At 33.7% G+C, this 15957-nt stretch overlaps 1 protein-coding gene across 1 annotated transcript; it reads right to left on the reverse strand.

The window, feature by feature from the left end:
* Positions 1-6313: 6313 nt before the first annotated feature.
* On the reverse strand, positions 6314-10026 carry LOC149148546 (protein STICHEL-like). The gene is made up of 4 exons (XM_089439395.1): positions 8587-10026; positions 8093-8312; positions 7004-7636; positions 6314-6912 (listed from the first exon to the last, which is right to left on the reverse strand). Exons 1-4 carry the CDS (start codon positions 9739-9741, stop codon positions 6539-6541), a joined length of 2382 nt encoding a protein of 793 aa, XP_089295521.1. The 5' UTR covers positions 9742-10026; the 3' UTR covers positions 6314-6538.
* Positions 10027-15957: the final 5931 nt, after the last annotated feature.

Consider the following 15957-nt stretch of genomic DNA (forward strand, 5'->3'; position numbering starts at 1 on the left):
ACACTGCCTACATGGCTCTACTGAGCGAGAGTGTAGAGATTGAGTCACCCTCATTCAAGGAAGCAATGCAAAAACTAGTATGGGTTGATGCCATGGTTGAGGAGTATGACTCCATTATCAAAAAAAGTGTTTGGGAAGTGGGCCCAAGACCAACATACAAGTCAGTGGTGAGTTCCAGACGAATTTACAAGGTAAAATAGGTAGAAGATGGGAGTGTGGAGAAACATAAGGCTAGATTTGTGGCCAGAGGGTTCTCTTAGGTGGAGGGAATTGATTACGAGAAGATGATTGCTACAGTAGCAAGGTACTCTTCAATCATATCTATTCTAGCACTTTCAGTGCAGATGGGATGGAAGATACATTAGATGGATGTGAATACAACGTTCCTCAATAGTGTGATTGAGGAAGGGGTGTACACTGAGCAACTAGCAGTATTTGAGACCTTCAATAGAGGTTCACATGTGTGCAAACTCAAGTGAGCATTGTACGGATTGAAACAAGCACCCTGTGCTTGGTACACTAGGTTTGACAGTGATTTCACCAGCTTGGGCTTCACCAAAAGTGAAGTAAATGCAAACCTTTACCATATTGTGGTTGAAGGTAAATTGTTGATTATAGTATCTTATGTCGATTATTTAATTCTAACAGGTGATGAGAAGTTGGAAAAATCTTGCAAAGAGGATCTTTCAAGAGAATTTGAGATGAAGGACTTGGAGCTTATGCATCATTTCCTTGGTATGGAAGTATGGCAAGGAGATGAGGAACTATTTCTCTCTTAGGGCACGTATGGAAACAAAATACTGAAGAGGTTCCACTTGTAGAGAAGAAAACCCATGGAGACTCCTCTAGAAGGAAATTGGAGGAAGGAAGATCCTACTTCATGTGAAGTAATGGAGGCTACCATTTACAGGTAGCTTGTGGGTTCATTTATGTACTTGGTGAACACACAACTAGACATATGTTTTGTAGTTAACCAGCTTAGTCAAGCAATGGTTAAGCCAACCAAACTCTATTGGAAGGCAACTAAACATGTGTTGAGATGCCTCAGATGCACCACTCAGTTTGGTCTTTGGTACATACAGACAGAGGGAGGAAAGTTGCAAGGATTCATAGATGTAGATTGGGCAGATAGTCCATCCTTCAAAAAGAGCACATCAGGGGGAATCTTTAGTATTGGGTCAGCAACAGTTTCTTGGTACAGCAAAAAGCAGAGATCAATTACACTTAGTTCGGCATAGGTAGAGTATATGGTTGCTAGTCAAGTAGCTTGTGAGCCTATCTGGATAAGCAAGATCCTTGTTGGGTTGTTTGGTTAGCAGATGTATCCTATAGTGATTTACTGTGACAATTAGAGTTGTAGCAAACTCTCTAAGAATCCAATTTTTCATGATCGGTCAAAGCATATCGACATCCAGTATCACCATCTACTATATTGTGTGCAGAGGAGAATCATGTTGCTAGAGTACATTCCTACAAAAGAACAAGATGCAGATATTTTGAAAAATGCATTGTCAAAATGAAAATTTGAGTTTCACAAAGGCAGGATCGAGGTATTAGATAAGCCCTTTCTTATTGAGAGGGAGGGTTGAGAATGCAAGAAAATCCTAATTTAATTTTTTCCTTGAATTAAATTAGGAATAAAATTATAATTCCACATATCATGACAACTTGTATTAGTTAACTAAGTTAATTTGACTTAGTTAGCTCAGTGAATTTGAGTTTAGGGTTTAACTTGAGTCATGTAGAGTGCCTCCTACATTATAGGAGCCCTCGTTGAGTTTCTTTTGAGTTGTAATTAGTTAATTTAGTTTAACTGAGTTAAATTTAGTTAAACTAGTTCCAAATATTGGAGGAACTAGTTTAAGGTCTAGTAGTGCGGCATTGCCTGCAGTGTAGTGTGGTGCTGCCTACAGTGATCAACTAGTAAATTGATGATTCACTCATAAATAACTCATGCGTGTCAGATATGAGAGTCACCCAGTTGAGATTGGATTTCAGTAACAATTTACTATCGGTTGTATAATCATCTGAATTTTACAAGTGGTGCATGCATTTAGAGGAAGGCCTATAAGGACTGCAAAATTCATATTGAGGAATTTCCCAATTAATAGGGGCCTAATTCCCAAGGAAACAATGCAAGGAAATAGGGACTTGGGAAAGCAAGAAACTAGTTAAGTATTAGCATGGGCTTGCCTAGGAAGCAATGAGATAGATAGAGATAGTGCAAAGGTTGCTCAGGCTTGAGCAAACCATTGTAATCTTCTCATATTTTTTGACTAATGCAATATACAGATAACAAGGGTTTTTAGGTGTGGCTTTCGTGAGGAATTCATTGTGTAATTTGTTGATTGAATTCTTTCCCTTGTACGCTCTGTGATTTCACGATAGTTTAATTGTTTTAGCTGATGAGTAGAGTAGATTCAAGTCTATTGTTTTAGCATATTACAATTAGCAATTTGAATCTACAAGGAATTTCTACACCTTCATAGTGAAATTGGGCATTTGTGAAATCCTAAACCACCTTGAGGCGAAAGAGAGTGTCACCTTTGTGACACTAACATAGTTGAAGATTAAAAAAAAAAACACTTTCTCTTACATTGTCACGCATATAGTAAGATTAGATCTCATTTCAAAAAGAAGTGTGACACTACCGACCTTCTTAACCTTTCTACTCAAAAAATCTGCAATGATCTTGGAATGCTTCTAGTAATTTTTTTTGAACACAAAAATAAAATTCTAAAGAATTATAAGTAATCTCTTACATTATTGAAGTCTAATAGACCAATTTGGTCTTAGTGGATGTTAATCATCATCATCATCATCATCATATGTTGTGATAAAGAATTAGGGGGTAAAAAGAAAATTAAGATGTTATAAGGAGGTGATCAACCCTAATGTAAAAGAACAAAAATATATTTTTATTCTCATTATTTTAAATAAGAAAATTAATGCCTACATGGGTAGCTCAATTGGTGATGTTTGTGTTATAATGTCTTGTGTAAATCATAAAATTCAAAGCTCATAAAATTCAAAGTTCAAATCCCCCTTGGGTCAAATGAACCAAAAATAATAACATTTCTAAAATAGAAGCAAATTCACATAAGCTCCATAGTGAAATTGAGTGTTGGATAGTTCCTGAAACTCTATGGGATGAAAGAAATTGTCATTTTTGTAGCATTGAGAAAGTACAAGTGAAGTACACTCTCTTAAAATGTACTCTAATCTCAATTTCAAAATATTTGTTATATTACCAACCTTCGTAACCTTCTAATTCAACAAAACTATGGTGATTTTAAAGCACTTTTCTTAATTTTTTTTTATATAAATCCAATGCTCTCTTACCTTTATAAATTTCCATAAACCAAATTTAACCTTAATTATAATCAATTATATATATATATATATATATATATATATATATATATATATATTAATCAATTATATATATATATATATATATATATATATATATATATTTTCTTGGTGAAATTATATGAATCTAACACCTTAAAAAAAACCTTTGGGACACTTGGATTGTGCTAACTACACAACTCAGATTTACAATTTCCACAAATCCTTGTCACATTTTGGGTAAAATTAACTAGAAAATATAACTAGAGAAAATCAATCCATCCCTGTGATTTGAACCAATGACTTAATAAAAACTAAATTCCACAAAAACCAACTAATTTACACTTTACGAGTATTTGTACTCAAACTAATACTACTATAAAAATTGAAAATGATCATTGTTCTCATATCCTAAGGATTTTAGTACTGAGTGAAAGGTTACATCTATGCAATAGGCCTTGCTTGTATAGCTAAACCTATTTTATAGGCACACATGAAAGAAGAAAGCACTATGTATGAAAATTGACAACGCAAAAGCTTCGTTATAGCCCCATATGCATTACCCTTTTGTGAAAGGTAATGAGAATGGTTAGAAAAACAAACATCCATCTCATTTGTACTTTGGATATCCTTATCATGTAACTATCCAAAATATAAAATGATTTTTATCTTATATGAAATTTAGTTGGAAATTTTACTTATTTAAATTTATATTTAAATAAAAGTTATTTTAATTTATATTAAAATGAAAATACTATTATATTTACTTCTAGTTTTAATATTATATATATATATATATATATATATATATATATATATATATAGATATATAATATTTTTTTATTTCGTTTAAATTCAATTAAACGTTTTTGAGTAACTTTTTTGGAGAGATATTAAAGATAAATAGATGTTCAAACTATTATAATTTCTTTGAATTCTTTTTGATATTTCATATCTTAAATACATTTGATTGTGATTTTAAAAAATTTGTGTAAAGTTATTTTTTATTTTATTTAAAGAGTATTAAATGGTTTTATTTGATATATGTAAAATTTATTTTATATTTTAAAAAATGAAGATATGATATGTATTTTTATGATTTCTATATATATATAGGTGTGTGTATGTGTGAGTTATAGTGTCATGTGTTTTATACACTCTTTATAACTTACACACATGCACATTTTCACCTCTTAGATTTTTGTAACTTGCATATATACATAACCTCATCTTTTTGTAGTGTATGGTGGAAGGGTGAATATGATGCATTCATTTGTGACTCACATACATACCACCTCACCCTCTAGAGGTGTGCATGTGAGTCAGCCACAAGTGCATCTTCATGCTTATCATTTGACCATACACCCTCTTGGGAGGTGACAATGTGCTTCTATTTAAGCCATAGGCATCCATGTGTGTGACTCATAGGGGCATATGCCATGTCTTCACCCCTTAAGAGGGTGTATGGTGGGGTGGTAATAATGGTACACACACATGCACACCCTCACCACGTAAGAGGGTGTATAGTTGTGAGGGGGGCTGACACAAGCACCCATTATTAATGCACATACTTACTCTCTCTCCTTGGGAGGGTGAGTAGTGGAGCGGGTGGGCCCTTGCATGTCTCACAAAATAGAGATAATGGATGTTACTACATCTTTTATTATCTATGTGTGTTATTTTGTACCCCTAAGTCTCACATGAGTCACATGTGCATGTATGTGTGACAAGGACCTATGACATAGACATGCCTACTCTCATTCCATGAGATGATGGGTGGTAGATAGGATGAGGCTTTACTTGTGTCACAAAAGACAAAGGACTCTACTAGATCTTACACTTATCTAAGTGCATGTTTTTTGTGACTTTAATTTTGTGACACACACACACACACACTTGTGAATCACATACTTGCATGCTCTCACTTCATGGGAAAGTGGAATGTAGAGGGGATAAGGGTCTAAAGACATCATTAAATTGAGATAAATGATGGTACTACATGTTATACTTATATATTACCTTCAAGTGTATACATGTGAGAGTTATAGGTGCATATGTTACAACATCACCACAAGGATGAGGGTGCAACACATGTATGCCCTCACCCACTTAGAGGGTGGTTATCAAGAGGTGACAATCTACATGTAATCATAAAAGGGAGATGATAAATATTACTACATCTTATTATTATTTAAATGTGTTGTTTTCTAAACTTGTCTCTAAACCACCACCTACTCTCTCAAAAGTGAGGATGTGCCACATACCATTTCTCTTCACCATAAGACCCTTAGAAAGGATATATGTGATACATATACATTCTACTTAAACATTTACACTTACACCTTAAAAAAAAATATGTAATAAATTTTCTTATAACTCACACCTACACACCTTCACTTTCAAAAAAAACAAAATAATACATCTCATAAATTTAAACAATAAAAACTTAAAAATAATATATATATATATATATATATATATATATATATATATAGTAAATGCATATAGCACACATGTCCATGGCTATCCATATTTGTGGAGCTATAGGTCCATTAATGCATTGGGCGGTATATGTCAGTGCTTGAATTTAACCATGTACAACATCAAATGAAGCTATAACTCCACCAATATTAGTTGCCTATGGGCATCCCTGATATGAGATTAAGGTGTATTGGAGTAATTAATGACACTGAGGTGTACACACCAATGCATTAAACCCCGATCTGAAATTAAAGTATAATGGAATAATTAATAACACTAAAATGTACACATCTAATAAGTTAATAAAACTATAACTCCATAAATATTGGTTACCCATAAACATTCCCCATTTAAATTGAGATGGACATCCCCAATTAATGAACCTCAATATTGGTTACCCATAAACTTCCCCAATCTGAAATTGAGATGAACGTCCCCAATTAATGAGCCTCGGGTGTAAGTGTGTAGATCCATATTAGTAAATAAGTTCAATTTCATTCCAAACAGCTCAAAATATCAACAAACATACAAACCTCGTGAAAACTTATCAACCACGTAATTCATCGATCCTATAAAACGAAATTTTAAATTAGTTAATAATTCTAATTCCCAGTGAGTGTTTTTTTAACATTAAAATCTTGAGTGGAGATTGCACCACCATGAACGTTGTTCCCGTGAACAAATGCTACGTGTTTGGAGAGAAAACTCAACATTTGGCGCAAAAGCACCATCTGGCAGGCGGCAAGCAGGCACAGTTGGAATTTTCACAACCCATACATTTGAGCAGAAACTGCACAGTTCTTGTCCTCCATCCCCTGTGCTTTCGTAAAATACATTTTGTTGCGCATGGGCAGCAGCAACATAATTTATCTGTTTTAGAGATTGCCAGCAGCTGGCAACACAAAACATTTGTGTCCTCTGGAATCTCATTTTGACAACTCGCGGAAGCCAATAATGTCATCTTGACCTCTACAGGACATCCAAGAGCCTCTTCCAATGCACTGGAAATGTTTATCTTTAGCCTTTCAGTCTGCACTTTGTGCTGTCCAGGTCTAAGCTCCACTTCAGCTATTGCGCTGTCTGAAATGAATTATTACTTGTTAAGTTAGAGCTATAAAGAACTTTTGATTAATTATTTCAATTACAGTATAAACTACAGGGAGTTACATACCTTTGCATACCAGAAGGGATACCAACTTTCCTTGGCCTTGTAACAAGTCCTCCAGAGTAGTGGATTGACTGCTTTTCAGTACACTCTGCCATATCTCCTCCATTTTGCATGGACTCACGGGATTGAGCTCCATCTTCCCTACTTCAGCAGCCCTTGAGCAATTCATTGACGGTGCTGGGATGCTATTGGTTTTCGTATCATGAGAATAAATAGGTTTGGTCATGCTTGTATTGTGAGAATGACTGGTTGAGCTTTTTGAAAGGTCACAGGTGGTATCGGATGAATCTACAATTCCAGAATCTTTGGCTGTAATCATTCCCGCGGGATTTTTGTCTTGAATAATTTTTGGGGGAACTTCATACACATCCCAATGATTTTCAGTATGAAGAAGTCCTTCTGCAACAGTGTGACCTCTTTCATTCATCTTATTATTTGAATCACCGAGGACTGCATTCGTATGCGTGATGCTTGTACCTACAGGTGCATGAGGAATTGGGTTGGACTCTTCTGGTCCAAACTGCAGAAGTGCAGCTGTAAGCCATGAAATGCATTCATTAGAAGCTCTTAGTTGTTTTTCTGCTTCTACAAGGATTTTCAGAGCTTGGCCTAACTTCTCTACTATATCTTTGAATGCTGCACAGAAGTAAAACAATGTGAATCAGAAAATTTTACTATCACTGTCCATTCAATGTTCAGATCATCCAGCACTGAATTCATTTTGGGAGCAACAGGCAATCAGAAATATAGCTTTTAATAGCATCGCTAACCCATTTGTTAGATCATCAGCCCCAGATCACATGACCATGAACTTGTTAAATTCCTCTACTGTGTGCGTATAGGCTGATTCCTATTGCTTATTAGTGTATAATTCCTTCGAAACAATGTGCTAGATTAAAGGTTATTTTGCAATACATACTTTCAGAACTGCAAAATATGATAAAAAATTATCCAAAAGTTCTGCAAAATAAAACGCCATCCGACAACACTTTGACCATTATCATCGCTTTGTCAAGAAGGCCCTAAAAATGATTGAAATTAATGACTCTTTGTCATACCAAACAAGTTTTATCAAAATGCCCCGTGGCTTACAGTTATGCCTGCCGAAGAATTTTTGGGTTTCTTGTGCCTCTGCTGGAATGCAACCACTAGCCAGGATGTCCGTGATAAGTGTTGCTAGTTGTGAAACCAGGGTAAGCGGTTGAATTCCAGAATCAATGATCTCTCGTGTGGTTTTCACAGTATTTTCAGTGTCTGCTGCTAAAGCAAAGTCAAGTAATTCCACCAGTTTTTCATGCGGTATCAAACCAATCTGCAAATTGAAGCCATGGAAATATTAAAATGAAGTGGATTATTATGCAAGTGAATCAACGGTTGTCAGGATGATGAATTCAATTACTAGTATTATCATCATACGTTCAAAGTAGGTATGTACTCTATGAATTTTAGGTGTTTTTAAAGAAATTTAAAGTATGAAATTGCAGTTCTTTATAAAGAAACTTAAAAGATGAAATTGCAGATAAAGAAATGAAGTCTTCATAAAGAAACTCAAAAGATGAAATTGCAGATAAAGAAATGAAGTGTACCGTTTGGAGAACAATGGTCAGAGTGACTTTTGTAGGAAGAAGGCTGAACTGCTCCAATGTGTTCTCAGCATCCCGTAACGAGCCCTCTGCCCTGAATGTGATCAAACGCAACGCATCCTCCTCAATATCGATATTTTCTGAGACTGCTAGTCTATGAAGTCTACTGAACATATCCACATCTTTTAGCTTCTGAAATCGGAATTTTTGACATCCAGACAGGAAAGGCTTAGGAAGTAACTCTGAATCTATTGTAATCAGAATAAATACCATGTAACTATTAGGATTTTCCACAAATTTCAACATAGTACTAAATACTTCGTGACTCAGATCGTGACAATCCTCTATAATGAAAACCTTGTACTCAGAAGCTGATTGAGAGAATTCAATATTCTGAAGGCAGAATTTCAGTTTTTCAATATCATTATTGCTTGCTGCATATAGCTCTGTGACATGAGGGCTTTCGCCAGACTGAAAAAGTGAGCATTCTCTGCATTCCCAACATGGTCCTGATTTCCTGTTGCGAGATGAACAATTCATTGCCGCAGCAAATAATCTCGCAGCAGTGGTTTTCCCTGTCCCTCTGGGCCCATAGAAAACATATATAGATGCAATTCTCTGTTTCAGGATAGCATTCATCAAGGATTTTGTCACAATGTTCTGTCCAACAAGTTCATTGAAGGATCTGGGTCTGTACTTTTGGCTCAAGCTCAGATGATTTTCTTTGCAGTCTCTCACAGTGGAATCTTCCATCATGATTTCGCCTTGTCTTTTCCTTGCATTTCCACGATAATAATCATTGATCCTCAATGCATGACGTGGATGGCTTTCCTGCAGGGTTTTACTTGCATGCAATGGAAAACGCCTGTGGTTTTCCATTTTTTTGTTCTTAGAGGCATGCAGCGAATCCACTCTCAAAACTTTAGGATTAATACAGGATTCATGATATGACATGTTACAGTTCGTTTCCATCCCTTCGTCATCTATGCATGCATTGCAGCCTGCATTACAGGACGAGGCCTCTGAAGAACAATTTTCAGAGCCATCTTCCTCATAGGAATCCTTTGCTGGAGGATAATATCCTCTCTGTAATTTAAAGGAGCTTAAAGGGGATACATTCTTACCATTGTTTCTTGTTTTCCTCCTTCCTGGTAACATGCTGATAGGACTCCTGTTCTTTCACGGACTCCTGCTTCTATGAAATACACATCTCAGAGCCCGAGTTTTTGTACTCTTTGTGCCACCATAGTGAAACCTGAAAGCCGTTTCTGCCTCCAGGTCGCTGGTTGAACTTGCACAGCTTTCGTTTCTATCAGAATGTAAAGATTTGCATCTCTGTTTGTCATATAGTACTGCCTTTCTCCAGGTTTGGTTGATGAATTTTTCTTTCCTTGACTGCTTCAGCATTTGTGTGCTCATGTGTTGTGGGATCCTCTTCGTCTCCATGTCATCTTATTTGATCTACAGTCGCACAAGAAATAAACATGCAGAGATTATTTTTCTGCTTTGAGACTAAATTATCTGCTGATATGTATAGATAGACTAAATTCTCTCGGTAATATTCTGACATGATATTGATCTGATGTACTTGCTGCTAGTACCATTACAGCCTCGGAAAAATTTAACTAGGTAGTAGGTAGGATTACCAGCAGCAATATCGCATTCATGGCTATTTGACCACTTTTCAAGAAAATAAATTTTGAATGCGACTTCATTTCGCCGAAAAATATTCACGGTTTATAGAAAAAAGTTCAAATATACTAGGCTAGGCATATTTGATTCGTTTTAAATGCATGAGGCAAAACACGGATTTACATACAAAAAGTTATATAATGTGAAACTGCTATTTCAAATGTTATATATTCTACCAATGAAAATTTACAGTCAGTTTTCCCTGTGAAAATTCGGTAAAGGCATGTTTCATTTCTACATTCAGTTTTCCCATTAAAAATTCGGAAAAGGCATATGAGGTTTCAATGCGGCCTGTTGCAGTGGTTTCAACGATCTCCCTTTGCCTAAGAAGTTAAATACAGGGTTTTTTACAGGTTTCAAGAGATGAAATTTTACAACCTTTTGCCATTTGAAAGTTCGGCAAAGGGATATGATGTTTGAATGCCGTATTTTGTAGTGGTTTCAACGATTTGACTTGCCTAAAGCTTCAAAGGCAAACTGAAATTTAAATGAACTGATTCATTGATAGGTAAACTGAAATTTAAAGGAGCTGATTCATTGATTTATTTCAGAGTAAACTGTAGAAAACACAGTTCATTTCACATAAAGCCATCCTTATCCCAATTATAGAATGTGCACATTCAAGAAACTGCACTATCTTTCTAGGAGAAGCAATGCTTGGCAGCACACAGAAAGCTGTAATGTTCTGCGGTCATTCACATCCGAGGCATAAAATTTCGCTGCACCTTTTGCATAACATGTGCTCCATGTTCTTCATCGACTTAAACCTCATTACCTTGCACGGATCTTTTTCAAAGAAAATGACAAATGAGTCATTAACTATCCATTTCGACTTCTGAGAGAAAAGCACAGCTCATCTTTACAGATAATAAAAACAAATCTGTCATAAATTGTTTTCATTCCAATCTTGTGATAACGTGCACGCTTATTATTGAGAAAGAATAATGTGTTGGCCTGCATTTATACCCCACAAGCAAGACATGGCTCAATATTTAATGAAAACACCATTCAGACCAGTAACTTACATTTCAGGTTTTTTCCTGGCGTGACTGCGACAGTGCCTCTACCCTGCACGTAAATGTACCATAAATGTTGTCAAGGAAGTAATGTATCTGACCTAAAAATAGAAGTCTGCATGCTCGTCCTGGCAAGATAGATATGAAAATCCATTTTTGCCGCTGCTTTTGCTGAGCTTGAGAACACAAACTGAATATTATCAGGCAAACAGAAAAAGTATTCAGACAAACAATAAAAATTAGCAGGCAAACAGAAAAATCAGCTAAATATCAGTTGAGACAAACGATAAAAAAACTATTAGGTAGAGAAAAATTAGCTAAATAATCGTTTACACCTACCATAAATAACTTCTTGAAATCGAAATTAAGTCTCACTTCTTCAATTTGCTCCGCTCCTTGATCCACTCAAGAGAAGGTAAATCAGTTAAGTAATCTTTCAGACAAGTTGAAATCGAATTAAGTCACCGTCCTTCAAATTTCTCCGCTCCGTGATCCACTCAATAGTGAATCCCGTAATTTCTTGCTAAAGATTGAAAATTAAGCAATAAGGAACAAAACTAACACCTTAATTTTCTGCAAAAGAATTTATATTTAAATAAAACGGACAAAATTAACACTTAAATTTCTTGCAGAGCTGATATTTAAACAAAAATGGACAAAAATACCAGGCGACAGAAACAAAATTTGCGTGAAGCTTCATAGAAGCGATCGGTTTACTATTATTAGCCCAAACAACATACAGTGCACCGCCTCCGATGCTGGAATGATTCTTTAAAATTATGTCGCCAACCAATGGCAGATTTTTCTGCAGCAAAAAAGGGATTTTTTCGACAGAATTTCCGGTCAGAAATTCCTTGTCGAGGACATGAGAGTTACGGTATTCTCCATATAATTTATATAACCAACTTAAATCGCCACAGAATTGGTGGTTTCAACTTTCCAGGCGGCCTTAATTTTAAAGTTCCATGACGGGACTTGTTCACGGCGGATGCATGCAGTTGTCACAGCTTTTCAAGGCTCGCATCATACGCTCCCGCAATGTTGTTGCCTCCGAGTCTACACAAAATGGAAAACATCATCATAATCTCGATTAAAAAGAATGTGTACAGGCAGTCTTCTTTTCCAAAAATGTATATAGTAATGAAATCACATATATCATCCTATTCTTGATATAAATAATGTATATATATTCATTTCTGCCCTGGACGTTACATTTTTTAATCGCCCTTATATTCAACATGAAACAATTTGGTAGGTTTCATGAAATGACAATAATTAATATAAAAGTAGATCTAACAAGGATGAAACTTAGATTTATGAATATTATTTTCTAAGTATCAATGATTTTAAAGTACCTATTGTGATAAGGATTGAAGGTGTGTATTGAAAATCTAAAAAATACACATGCATTTGCAAAATATAATGTACTCCATTATAATTTATAAAATAGATTATATTAAAAGTTATAAAATAATGTATAGTTATAAAATGAAAATTTATTTGTAATTATGGTATAAGTATTATTTAGTTTATAAATTATATTTATTTATTTTTTATATTGAATTTTATTAATTGGATGTATGATAATATGGTAAACTAGAGACATTCATATGCTATATAAGTTTGACGGGAAAGTAAATGGTAAGGTAAGCCTAAGTTCAAGAGGGGTTTGTATTGGATAGTAAGTTGTTTCAATAATTGGTATTAACAAAAATTATGTATGAAATTAGTCTAATGAACACCACACAAATACTTTTTATCCTTAAGACAAATACTTTTCATCCTTAAGATTTAAGTCCGGATGTCATGCAATGGGTAGAGAATACGATTATCTTCTCCATTGAAAAATATGCATTAATTAACAATTTTATCATTTAATCATTTTGTAAGACACAAATATTTGTGTGTTGGTTATATTGTTTGTGAGCATGGGTTTACATGCTATTTGCTATGAAATTCCCCTATCCATAGGAAAAAGGAATGATGTTAAAGTTACAACCACTGCCTTTAATAATTTAAGTGTCTCCCACCTAGGGATTCATTAAGACCATTAAGGAGGATGTGAAGGTGGAGCACGCCTATGAGGATAATGAGATGGTTAATTAGCTAGTAGAAGGATGCATTATTGACCTATGCAAGACACTAAATTCACTTGGTTAAACTTTATTCGTACACTAAGACCTTTGTATCATATGCCTTATTAGTGAAGGAGTGTGATCGACATGAATCGATAACAATTAAATGTTTTGGAGAAACATAATCACTTACTAATCTCCCTTTGTTCTAGGTAAGTGTGAAAAAATGGCAAAGATCCCACCAATGTTGATGTGGACATTGAAAGACTCCCCTATCATAATGCACTTTGTAAAAATGTTGCTTATGGACGAGCTCTATCTTAGCTTTGTGTTCTTTAGTTATGGTTTATTTTATGATATCTTTTTTTATAGTTTTATTTACTTCCTCTATATATATGTATATATATATAGATATGATTATAATGTCCTCGTGTTATATTGAGTCTGGTTTCCTATTTGGTGGACCAATCTAATTTTATTTTTGGACATAAATTGTTACTTTGCTACTTTGAAGTTGAATTTGGCTTAATTTCTCTATGAATAAGTTAGGTTAATTTTTTTCATTATGGACTTCGCCAAAAAAACTTTTGAACCTATTTCTCTAACACTTTTAAGTTAATTGTCTAATTTCTCTTCCATAAACTAACACTATAATATATATATATATATATATATATATATATATATATATATATATAACTATAATAGAATAAAAATAAAGAAATAAATAAACCTAACATCTACTAATAATATAATATAAATATAATAAAAACAAATATAAATTAAAAAATAAAAAATAAAGTAAAATGATAATCCGAAAAAATATTAAATTTCTATTTATATTATAAAAAAATTAAATCTATCATTTATTATATTATAGAAATAAATTTCAAATTTATTAATATAAAGGTGAAAAGAACCATTTATATATTTAAAACCTTCTTATATCGGACTTAGGGTACATTGATTGAAGATACTACTCATCTCGTTGCTTTCTAATTCTTTTGAATAGGTTAAACAACGAAATTTAATCATCCATGTAGGTTGAGTTATTTTATTTTAGTTACTAAATCATTGTTAAAAGTGCCACTTTGAAACATATATTGAATTATATATTAAATTAGCACAAGATGTCAAATAGCTTGCTGAATAAAGTGCATCAAAAAATCATCGATAATTATAAATACTTATATTTATAATAATCATATGCACAAATTCAATTATGATGTGGTAGAAATTCACCCTATCATTAAAGTTAAGCAATAATCATGTATACACTTTGCACTGGCATGATACAACTTTTTTTTATAATGAAAAGTGATACTTCCATAAGTATAACTTTTCACCAAAATTTCTTTCTTAGAAATTTGTTAATGGAAGGATATATTTTTTTATTTGAAAGTCCTTCGTAGGAAAATTATGGTTTACACATTAAATTTGTAATTTATATGAATTTTTAAGTAGCATTTATGAAGTGAGTAATAAAAGTTTTTTTAAAACATTTTATCTAAGTGTTATTTTAAATTCATAAATGAGATTATAAATGTATTTTATTTATTGAAATTTTTCTAATCATTATTTTTTGGTTGAATTCTGAGGTTTATTTTTAGAAGTTATGGCCTTCTAAAATTTCTCGGGCATTTTCTCTTTACTTAATAATATCATCATGTCTTTGTGGCACCACACATGGTAACTGATGTGGCATACCTTCCCTAAACACTTTTCTTAGCATGTTCTATTGCTTGAAATTTTTATTCATGTGATGAGTGTTATCACATCCTTTAAGATTTTCTCTCGAATAACATTTCACACCTTAATTTTTTTCACACAATATGGCTTATCACATCTCATAAGTTTTCATCACACAACATATCATACCTCAAAGTTTTATTTTCCACTACACATCCAATCTCCTAAAACTGTCTCCTATGTGATGTGCACATCTCCAAAAAATTGTCTTCTCATAATAACGTTTTTGTCCCTTGCAGTGTATCGCGGTAACTTTATTTTGGTGTGTTACATTACACCATGACATCTTTTCTTTTATGTAACAAGTGTCTTGGTTTCAGTTTTTCTTGAGCCATGTGTGTGTCTCCCTCTCACACACATATGATTATCATGTTCTTTGATATTTTGGCCCAATGATATATCAAGCCCCAAACATATTTTGGGTATGATATGGTGGATCCCCACATTTTATTCCTTTCTAACAAGACCATTTATCACATCAACATACTTTTCCTCTAGTGTCACATATTACATCCCATAAATTTTTTTATCATGCTGACAATTTTTATATCGGGTGATATGTCACATCCCTTTTAATTTAAATTGTATGGTGCATTACACCATTAGAATTTATGGTATAATACATCACTCTGTAGGAGAATGTGTTTCACACAATAACGTAAAAATTGCTCCAAAGCTCCTTTCTGTTGAGTCTTTCTTATCTAGTCTTCAATGTATTTCCTCTATATTCGACAAAAAATACTTTTTTGCAATATCCAAACATCACATTATATTCGTTAAAAAAATTCTACAAAATTTCTTGAGTCTTTCTTATGATTTAGTTAAGGAAAACACTCAATTAA

The sequence above is a fragment of the Pinus tabuliformis genome, chromosome 9 (assembly GCF_031772625.1).
Source record: "Pinus tabuliformis cultivar Carrire ecotype Pingquan chromosome 9, CPIR1, whole genome shotgun sequence".
Classification (NCBI taxonomy): domain Eukaryota; kingdom Viridiplantae; phylum Streptophyta; class Pinopsida; order Pinales; family Pinaceae; genus Pinus; species Pinus tabuliformis.